This window comes from Vigna unguiculata, chromosome 8 (assembly GCF_037176805.1).
Source record: "Vigna unguiculata cultivar grain cowpea cultivar isolate G323 ecotype 2 chromosome 8, ASM3717680v1, whole genome shotgun sequence".
NCBI lineage: Eukaryota > Viridiplantae > Streptophyta > Magnoliopsida > Fabales > Fabaceae > Vigna > Vigna unguiculata.
Window position 1 is genome coordinate 37,677,495 of NC_140799.1, and position 11,168 is coordinate 37,688,662.

Here is an 11,168-nt window from a genome sequence, read left to right on the forward strand (position 1 = left end):
AGTAGAAATCATACGTGAAATGAAGATGATTCAGGTTAAAAATTAAAACTTTGGAGAACTTTGGATACCTGTGAATTACCTTTGCTTCATTTTCAATCCACAAAAATGGCACTGTATATATATAATAGCGTTGGGTACTACTGTCTCAGGAAATTTCTTCCTCCTGTTTTTCTTATCACCATCCTACACAACACTAAACTCCGCGTTCATTCATTCAGTACTTCTTTTATTTTTCATTCCATTGCAAACTGTTGCCATGTCCAAAACAAGAAACTAAACTTCAATCATGAACTTTTTTATTGTATTGACCCTGTTTAGTTTTCTTTTGATAGTAATAGTTAGTGAAAAATTCGGGACTACCACTGTTTATGAGGTATAATCTTTGATCTTTCTCTGTTTCGTACTTTTCCTTGTCATATTTTCTTAGCTTCTCTAGTATTGCTTCATCAACATGAACGTTATGAGACAACTTAGTGGAATAATTGCAAGTAGGCAATTTGAGGCACTATTAACATTATGAAAGAGTATTTCATAACAACACCTGAAAAAACTTATAATGCAGGACTACGGTGAATTTTTGACAAAAGTAGACATTTTTTTATTTTATTAACTTTAATATACCTCCATAAATATTATTTATCCATAAAGACCATTTTATTCTACATGAAAGGGATTCGTTTCCCTGGCAAACCAAAATGCAAGGTGTTTTTTTATTTCTGTTTTGCAAAACCCCTCTTAGGATTCAGGTTCCCTTAGAAGACGAATTCTAAAAAGGTGTTTTTTTAAAAGAAAAAATTAAATAATTTTTAAGAACTCTTTTTTTATTAAAAATTAAAAAATTTTGATTTATTAAAAATAGTTTATTATACATTTAAAATTTTGTTAGTTTGATGTGTATTTGAAATTAAAAAGATATATTTATTTTGATTTTTATAAATAAGTAAGGAATAAATAAATTAAAGAATAAAAATAATAATTAAGATAATTTAAATATATATATATATATGGTAATTATGATAATAGTAAAATTATGATAATAATATATTATAATGATGGTTGTTTTATGTAAAATTAAATGTGAGAGATGTATATTTATTTGATTAAAATAATTTATGTAATAAAAATTTGGTGTAATGAGTTAGAAAAATAAAATAAAATAATAATATTATTGTAAGTAAAATTATTTAAAAAGAAAATTAATGTAGAGTAAAAATTAGGTATATAAATATGTAAAACATATAGGTTTATTTATAAAAAAATATTTACAACAACAATAAAAATTTAAATATATATAGTAAAAAAATATTTTTTATATATTTTAAATATAGAAATTTTTAATAGAATTTTAAAAAAATAGAGAAAGTATAAAAATTGTCAAAAAAAGTTATTTTAGACAAAAATATGATAAAGTATAAGTTGAAGATGAATACAAAAAATATGATAAAGTTATTTATGAACATGCATGCATTAAATACATTAAGTAAAGGTACATGGAATACATTTTTCTAAATAAAACATAAATCAATGGTGAGAACATTTTATGTCCTGATGTTTAATAGTATGAACATTTTATTGATCGACCATGTTGTTCCCTTATGTCCATCTTTGTTCTTATCCTACTTAACTTAGGAATTGTGGTGTGCATATTTGCATGCAGCAAGCATATGTGAACATGGTAAGTGTAGTTTTTTGAATTTATCATAGTTATACCACAATTCATCTAAGTGGCAAAACAAACGCCCACCGTGGGGCTCGAACCCACGACCACAAGGTTAAGAGCCTTGCGCTCTACCAACTGAGCTAGACGGGCTAGATGAAAATTTGATGTGCAACCCAACAAACCTAGACATGAATCAAGTAAAAAGTGTTTTAAGAGAAAAACAAAAACGCCCACCGTGGGGCTCGAACCCACGACCACAAGGTTAAGAGCCTTGCGCTCTACCAACTGAGCTAGACGGGCTCAATGGCTTTCCAAATAATATTACACATTATTATGTGTATAACAAATTTCTCTCTAGTAATAAAAAGATCAAAGGAAATGTTTAGCTCGTCCATAACACGACCATTAAATTTTAGGATAAATGAATATGAATGTCAAAATAGGTTATACTCGTTCGCTTAAACTCGACCTATTTTTGATTCATCAAAATTCGGTCAGATCGAGTCAACCTAACATTCGAAAATGAGTTAGAAGCTTGAACCCGACCCGCAATGAGCGAGCTAGCCTGCCCTATTTTGTGACGTTGCATCCTCCATGATGTTGTTCAAGATGGGAAAAGTTATCATGCAAGTGGAAAGGAAAATGTTATTGAATCGAGTAATAAGGTTGCATTATTTGTATCTCAAGTTATTTTCTACGAACAAGTTCGAAAACTACAGACATCTCCATAATGGTGCATAGGTTAGCAAAATTGATAAATAAAACCAACATTAATTAGTGCAATGAATACGCTGTAAAACTTGTACATTTAGCCTTTGACTTCAATAATAGACAACACTAACCTCAAAATCAAAAGGAAATTACAGATACAATGGAATTTGAAAAACAAGGTTTAAACTTTCAGAACCCAAATTTTTAGAAAAAGAAAAAGGGGATCTTAGAACTTGCAATTTCATATATTTCCTATTCAATGGATCGGACAAAACATGTTATAAATAATAATAACAATGATATATATATATATATATATATATATATATATATATATATATATATATATATATATATTGAGAATAAAATACATATTTCAGGAAATGTGTACTTAAAAGTAAAAATTAAGTATTTGGTATATTGTTATATCATTTTGGTTTCCTTGTCACAAAATTAAAACCTGTTAGTTTGATGAAATAAAATAAAATAAAATAGAAGTGTATTCTGTAACCCGTTTCAAACCTTCACAGTATATTAGAAACTAATGATTGAAGTATATATAAAAAAAAAAAAAAACATGTTCATGAATCATAGTTTATTTATTTTTAGATACTTATAATCTATTTATTTTATCCTCTTATTTTTGTTCTTACTCTAATTATAATGTACATATAAAACATATTGTTTTTATTAGATTAATTGACCATTCTTTTTATCCTCTATTCCAAACTCATTTTTTGTCACCATCATTTTGTCACGTATCCTCTAGTTAGAGACCTTCTTCTACCATCCGCACCTTCCTTCTTATTGTCAAAAAAAGTGAATTTAAATTTTCTAGATTGTAAATCAATTATTTACGATAAAAAGAATTACCACAATTGTACCATAGTCAGCAATAAAAGGTGAAATTAAGAAGAAAAAAAACACACACACGCACACCAATAAATAGAAAGAAAACTTATTTAAAAGAAATACGTAATTCTAAAGAAAAAAGATATCGAATAAAACATTTAGAAACTTAATTAATTAGATATATAAAGTCTCAATGTTTTGAAAAAATCACAAAATTTTTGTAGAAGTCCTTATAAAGATAAATAAAGTGAGAGACAATAATTTTTTGACCCATTCTTAATCCATCACTCTAATTACTTTTAAATTATTACATCATATTGTCAAAAAATAAAAATAAAAATAAAAAATTTAAAATTAATTAAAATAATGAATTAAAAGTCGTTCATTTCCTAAAAACAAGACATGTTAGATAATAGACAAAATACTGAATTATTGTTTTTTTTTTTTCACAACTTCTCCTTCGACATGTCTCACACCTTCTTCTTCTTTCGACATGTCAGGTGCTGCTAAAACTATGAGCCGTAACGGAGCTCCTCCGTGAAACTGAAACATGATCCAACTTATTACAGGAAAATAGTTCGCCATTACTAGAAAAAAAAAATGATTTAAAAAAAAAAACTGTTATTATTTAGATATTGTTACCTGAGATATTAAAATATAACATTATTAATCTCACCGTAATTTGTTAGTAAGGTAACTTATGTGCGTGGGACTCTTCTAAAACGATACCCTCCAATGCACTAGTAGGCACCATTTCCGTGTAACAGTCCAAGCTTGAATGAACGCGTCGCTTTCACACACTTCAAAATCCCATATGCTATAGCAGAACCCAAAGAAAATAAAAGTTTAGATCTCACACATTGTTTCCCTCTATCTATTCTCCACTGTAGACAAACAGAAACAAGAAGAACAAACAAAGAATTCAAGATGGAGGACCTAGCGCAGGTTCTAGGGTTGAGCGCGACGAGGGTGGCGAGCGCGGTGATATCAGCGGCGCATAACGCCAGTGCGCACCGCCGGAACTGCGAGCGCATGGTGGAGCAGGTGAGGATGATAGGGAACCTGCTGGTGACGCTGGAATCGACGGAGGTGGCGCGGCTGCCGGCGACAAAGGAACCGTTGGACGGTCTTCAAGAGGCTCTGCGGAAAGCGTTGGAGTTGGTGGAAAGTTGCAAAGACAAGAGTTACCTTTACATGCTTGCTATGGGTTGGAGCGTAGTGAATCAGTTCCGCCACGTTCAGACGCAGATCGATCGCCACCTCCAACTCGTGCCCCTCATCTCCGCTGTTCACGATTTTCGTATGCAGGTTCTTCACTGGTTAACAGTTTTTTCTATTATTATTTCTATATTTTTAGATTTATTATAATTAATCACATCACACTATTAATCATTTTTTTTTATATTTCTCTTGCGTTCAGTTACACTTGCTTCGTTAGGAAAGTTCACTAGACATACTTGTTAAATTAATAATTATCCTTGCATTTGATTTACATTTTCATCGCCTAATTTATTTTTTAAGATGATATCGTTCGCGCCTAACATGCTTATTGTTCACTTTAGATCTTTAATAAAATTTATTGGAGAAAATCATTTCTCGATTCTCTTTTTTCATTTATTTTTATTTTGATCTTAGCTAGCTTCAACGGTTTTAAAAATAAAATCAGCTCGAACAATACTGTGTTTTCCTCACATTTGGTGAAAAGATTGTCGGTGGAGATAAAGTATAATATCAATACCAGTATTTCTACTTTTTATTAATTAATGAATGAACGTAATTAACATCCACTGTTTTCTGTTGTTTTGTTTTACCACGTCATTTATTATTATTATTATTATTATTTTTTTTTTTTTTTTTCTCTATTAAATTTGGTCAAAATTTTCAAAAGTTATAAAATGTCAGACTTTACTGTTAACTTTTTGAAAAGGTGGACGAAAACGAAGACTCTAGAGTCTAGAGTAAGGAGTGTAATGTAAATTGCTCTGTACTCTTCTCTGTGTTCTGGGCTACCACCGGGAATAACATGGATCTCCTCCCGAAAACGGTGGCAACTTTGAGCTATTATTGGGGTATATTAATTAATTTTTAAAGTTATACAAATATTATTAATTGATAATTAATAATTTAGAAAAAAAATATATTGAACTTTGTTGTTAAAAAAATGACCTTGTCGCCTTTGAGACATGGGTGGATATGTGTATAAGAACATTCTTTTAAATAGTAGCAAATCTTTCCTGTTTTTAGAGGAAATTTTCCTGTGTAAAATACATTTCAAATTAAAAAAGACAAGTACGATGAAACAAGTCACTTTTGACTCTTGCGAGTTAAGAAGCTTCCAAAATTCCAAACATAAGAACTCCACACATACACTGTGTTGTTCTTAATACTTTTTCAGTGCATCAATTATCAACCCTTAAGCTAAGCGGTAAAGTTTAATACACATTTAAGTTACGTATGTAGTTTAAGAGTGATGCCTTTCAGAAGTCACAGAGCAGTTAGTCACAGAGCTATATATTATTTGCAATGTTTTTAGTCACGATAGATTTGGACGTAAAATGAAGAGAAAAAAAGAAAACTTAATTTGATTTCTTAGTTTTCTAAGATTTTCTTGAGTTACATGTATAGCCCAACCCTTAGATATTAAATGTTACACTTCCAAATTCATGAACAAGTAATTAATCAAGTTTAATTATTTGTTTCAATTTCAATCAATAGATTTTTGTCATCTATCTTTCCCATTCCATTGAAACGCATCTACCTCTGACAAGATTCGGTATTTGAAATGCAGCATCTCGGAGAAGAGGATCAAACGGAATACACCCTGGATGAAGAAGAAATGGAGACCCAAAATGTGATACTAAAGACTAATCGATCTAAGAAGGATGCAGGTATATTGGAGAAATCCTTATCTCGTAGGTACCCTGATCTGGGGTTCCACGAGGCCCTCAAAGAGGAGAAAGAAAAACTGCATATTGAACTACATAGATCAAGAACCAATAATGACCCAGACCAATGCAGGGTAATTGAACATCTTATTGAAGTCACAGAAAATGTTGTCAGCGTGACACCTAACGAAAAGGTTGCAAAAGTTATTTTCAACGAACCAACTGATTTGATATCAAGGTAGTTTTATGATACCATTAAATGATTTTATCAGGTAACCATCTTATTACTGAATTGTTAATTATTTATACATATATCTTGGTCTAGGAATATAACTAACAATGCAATAGCATTCGAGGACCTCGAGTTGGAATCTGGAGATAAAAGTCAATCAGAATGGGAGACTGATCTCTTTGGTTGCTTCAGTGAGCCTTGCTTATGTAAATATCTGAACCCCTCGTATAGATTCTACATACATTTTTCAAAAAAGGTAAATGGTAAACTTGTTCAGTGGTGGCATGCAAACTGCAATTCAACAATCATTACCCCTGTTCTTTTACTTGTCTAGTAAAACCTTTTCAATCAAATGATAGCTGCATATAATGCAACACATGCAAGACCTCGATAAATAAAGGTGCTTGGTTCATACAAAAATGTATGGAGCGAGAAGCAACAAGTATTAGAACTTCGAAGTGTATGAATTTTTCTTAAAGTCTATGAGGAAATTTTTCTTCCTACTTTTTTTGTGTAAGATGCAAGGGTGTTTCTTGTTTACGATTTCCTTTTAAGAAAATAATAGTATTGTTCATTACAGGCCTAAAGACCTGCTTCTTCCCATGCGGAACATTTTCTTGGATAGTTAATGTGGTTACCGGGGGAGAAACTTGTAAGTAAATTGTGAGTAATGCGATTTTAATGGATATGATTTACCTAAACAGTTGACGATAACATGCATCATGAAGTTCTGAAATCAACTCTAACTGGTACACAATAGTCCAAACTCTCTGACTTGAAATTGTTACAGCTCGAACACGTGCAATGACTAATCTTATGGCTTACTCCATGTTCTGTGTTTGCTGCTGTTATTCCTGTTGCATAAGAGGGAAATTGCGTAGCAAATTTAACATTGAGGTTGGTTTCCATTTCACCCTGTCCACTTAAGTTTCATTTCATTATTAACCGTTTTTGTTTTTTTCGTAGGGAGGTCTGTGTGATGACTACTTGACACATCTAATGTGTTGCTGTTGTGCAATGGTTCAAGAATGGCGTGAACTTCAGCTCAGGGGTTTTGGAGGTAGGTTCATCAAAACTTACCCAACAAAACTCAATTTGATTCTAAATAATTTTACTTACTCCAAATAGATACAAAGTTGTTTGGTTAAAAACTCCAATTTTTTTCTTGGAAATCATTAATGAAACTGATTCTAAACAAGTATGTCGGCCAGAATGACTGATAAGATAATCAACCACTGCTGCAGATTGCAGAGAAAGAAGGATGTTTCCTCCTCCGAACCAGCACATGGAGTCATGAATTTTCCTAATTTCTCTTTTTTCCTAAAGATATAGTCAATTTCTGCTGTCAGGAAATCAAACGATTTACTCAGTCGCTTGAAGTCATTACATGAAATTAGAAGACTCAGTTTTCTTCACGGCAAATCAAGCTCAAATACTTATTTATCTTATTTGATTTATATTTTTAAAAATATTTTTGTCTCAATTATCACTTTAGAGTATTTTTCTGATAATATTCTTAGAAAAATGATATTTTAACCTACTTTTTTTATCCACTTTTAACTCACCATTCTTATCACCCTTAGATCATTTATTTTAATTTTTTGTAGTGATGTGATGTGATGATCTAAAAGTAATGAGAGTAGTGGATTAAGAGTGAGTCAAAAAAAGTGGATTAAAGTATCATTATCCATATTCTTAATATCTTATCTTGCAATACACTTTATTACTCTTTTCGTTATTATCTTAGTATGAAAATAATATTATGAATCTTATTATATATATTCTCATCTTTTATTTTTTCTATGTAAAATTTAATGTAGACTATTAACTAATGTAGCATTGTCTTTTTTTTTAAAAATTAATGATTTACATTAAATTATGTCAAAGATTTAAATTTAAAGATAAAATTAAAAAAAATAAGAGTCTTAATATCTTTTTTCAAGTAGATATTTAGTATTTTTTTTAATACTCATTCTGTTTTTGATGCGAGAAAGAGAATTATAAAAGGTAAATAAAAAAATGACAAGCCATACCTCTATTCGGTACATACTTACATCTCCATCTTCGCTTTTGACATTTATTTATTTTTAACCAATTGGTTAAACTAATATAATGTTTTCATTATTTTAGTATAATTGGTGGTTAAATTTATGTCTGTACCAAACTCTCAATTGTAATATATTTAAACACTACATAACTATAAATTCGTATGAAACTTTTATAATTATCATTAACTTTAAAAATCAACTATCAATATATATATATATATATATATATATATATATATATATATATATATATATATATATATATATACTAGCGTAAACAAAGGCGCTATCGCGTTTGTGCGTATACATTTTTTAAATATGTGTGTTATTATATTAGTAGGTGATAATATTGTAATGTTATTAAGTTAATATATAAATTAAAATTAAGTAATGATCAATTTTCAAAATTTTAATAAATTATTATATTTAAAAGATAAAATTGATATTTTGAAATGTTGACATAAAAAGAAAATCTTCTTTTTATATATATATATATATATATATATATATGTGAATCAAACATAATTAACTTAACTTGAATAAACATTTGGTCCATATTTTCATTATAATATTTATTTAATTTGATCTTCATTTTCGTTTTATATTTAATTAGATTTTTATTTTGATCAATTTGATTTTTTTTGTTAACTACATTTAAAAAATTAACCATGCATGTTACGTGTCAGTTGATTTATATATTTTATTTTATTTTAATTTTTTTAAATTTATGATTTTCTAATTTTTAGGTTTCAAGCATGGAGAAAAATAGTTTATTAAATTAAAAATTTGCCGTAATCATTTAAAGTATCACTAAGAAATAGTTTATTTAATTAAAATGTTAAGATATATAATTTATCAAGATATATCGAATTTAAAACTAGATAAAATTATATTTAAAAGTATGTAAAAATTTAAATAAAAACAAGGCCTCGAAAAGTATTTATATATTTTATAAAATTTATTAATAAAATTTTTTTGTAAAATTTCATGCAAAATTATTAGTAGAAAAAAATATATTTATAAATTCATTTTCATAGGAAAAACTACTTACGATATTTTTTCAAAAACTTATTTATGAATTTAAAATATACAAGAAAATTATTTGCGAAAATTTAAATTTGCAGTTAAAAGTATATGTTGTTTTTTAAATTTATATTTTCACATAAAAGTTGTTGTAAATTTTTTATAAGAAAAAATGCTATGAATAATTTTCTTAAAATTTTTTAAATTTCACAGTAAGTAAGTACTCACGAAAGTATTATTAGTAAGAAAAATGATAGCAAAATCTTCATAAAATATAAAAAATTTTAGTAACGAAATAACACTAAAACCAAAATAATTATTTTCCTTAATCGTGAAAGTTAGTATTTTATTTATTATAAATAAAATAATTACAAATCTTTTTTATTTTAAAAAATAGTAAAATATTTTGATTACAAGACTAATAATAAAATATAAAGATTAAAATAAAAATTACAAAGATAATAACAGAAAATAAAGATACAAAGATAATGCATACATATCTAATCTTCCTTATAACTATATATAAAATCTATCATTTTCTTAATAAGGTTTAAACTAAATATAAGATGTATTTAGGCTCAATTCCTAAACTCTTTTAGACCAACTTTTAGATATCTTGACTGTCTTAAAAATAAAAAAAGTAAAATAATGAGTTATTATTCTAATGTAGGAAAATGTTAATATTTCATTAAATAAAAAACTTATATTTTAAATGTGTAAGTGTTTCTTAATCTATATATAACATTTTACAAAAATGTAAAGAAAATAAGAGGACAAAGATTTTTGAAGAAATAAAGAAGAAAAAATGCGCACAACTCATATTTATTTATATATTATTTCTAACAACTTTATTTTCATACATTGTTTAAAAAAATTATATCTTGCTGCGACATTTTTGTAAACAAGAGTTTATATCAGCGGTCACAACAGCTCGATCACCTGATACACAAAAGTAAGTTATTAAAACGATGTAAACATGTAACAAAATTGAATCATAAATAATACATATAAAAGATTAAAATAAAGAATAATGTTGTAAGAAAGTAAATACCTATTGTAGATTTGGTCATGCCGCATCCATTAATGCATTCATAGTAAACACCGGGAAGAGACCTATGATTACATTTTTCCTTGCAATCATGATAACATGATAGATCTTTTGATGTTATACATTCAAAGAAACATTTCACACTACATACTTTGTCCGGAGTTCCTGTGCAACCCAACATAATCATCATCATCATAATCACAACTCAAATACTTTGCATCTTCTATTTGTCATTACTTTTCTTTCCATTTCTAAAACTATCTTAGAATTTTGTGCATATGTTAAATCTTGTTATAAGTTCCAAGAAAAACTCGATACGAAGAAGTCTCCACTGATATTAGTGATTTAAATCATATCTATAATATTTCAAGAGTTGAACCCAAATTAATAATATAAAAAAAATATTCTCGCATTAATCAAATCAAATTAATAACTCTCAAATCTATATAAAATCAAACTAATAACTCTCATATCTATGATATCATATAACATTACATAATAAAATATCACAAAATACTAACTAACATAATATATATGTATAAGAGATTGATGTTATAAAAAATTGAATACCTGTTTCACTGAAAGTAGATGTTTTCTCAGGTGTAATGGGAATGGCTTGTGTGCAACCCAAGATAACCATCATCATAATCATAACTCCAATAATCTTCATCATTTTATTTTGTATAGCTCTCTAAAATCTGTTTTTGTG

General features: G+C 28.0%; 2 protein-coding genes and 2 non-coding genes across 4 annotated transcripts; 1 reads left to right on the forward strand and 3 right to left on the reverse strand.

Moving 5' to 3' along the window:
- Nucleotides 1–1,737: 1,737 nt before the first annotated feature.
- On the reverse strand, nucleotides 1,738–1,810 carry TRNAK-CUU (transfer RNA lysine (anticodon CUU)). Its single transcript has one exon. It is a non-coding gene; the product is annotated as a tRNA-Lys (tRNA).
- A 77-nt stretch (nucleotides 1,811–1,887) lies between these two features.
- TRNAK-CUU (transfer RNA lysine (anticodon CUU)) lies at nucleotides 1,888–1,960 on the reverse strand. The gene has a single exon. It is a non-coding gene; the product is annotated as a tRNA-Lys (tRNA).
- Nucleotides 1,961–3,932: 1,972 nt separating this feature from the next.
- Nucleotides 3,933–7,916, forward strand: LOC114195278 (protein MID1-COMPLEMENTING ACTIVITY 1-like). The gene is made up of 7 exons (XM_028085695.2): nucleotides 3,933–4,531; nucleotides 6,012–6,346; nucleotides 6,434–6,546; nucleotides 6,921–6,992; nucleotides 7,131–7,237; nucleotides 7,307–7,400; nucleotides 7,585–7,916. Exons 1-7 carry the CDS (start codon nucleotides 4,151–4,153, stop codon nucleotides 7,635–7,637), a joined length of 1,155 nt encoding a protein of 384 aa, XP_027941496.2. The 5' UTR covers nucleotides 3,933–4,150; the 3' UTR covers nucleotides 7,638–7,916.
- Nucleotides 7,917–10,218: 2,302 nt separating this feature from the next.
- Nucleotides 10,219–11,168, reverse strand: LOC114193310 (uncharacterized). The gene is made up of 3 exons (XM_028083045.2): nucleotides 11,030–11,168; nucleotides 10,463–10,624; nucleotides 10,219–10,350 (listed from the first exon to the last, which is right to left on the reverse strand). The coding sequence occupies exons 1-3, from the start codon at nucleotides 11,130–11,132 to the stop codon at nucleotides 10,286–10,288; spliced, it is 330 nt and encodes a 109-aa protein (XP_027938846.1). The 5' UTR covers nucleotides 11,133–11,168; the 3' UTR covers nucleotides 10,219–10,285.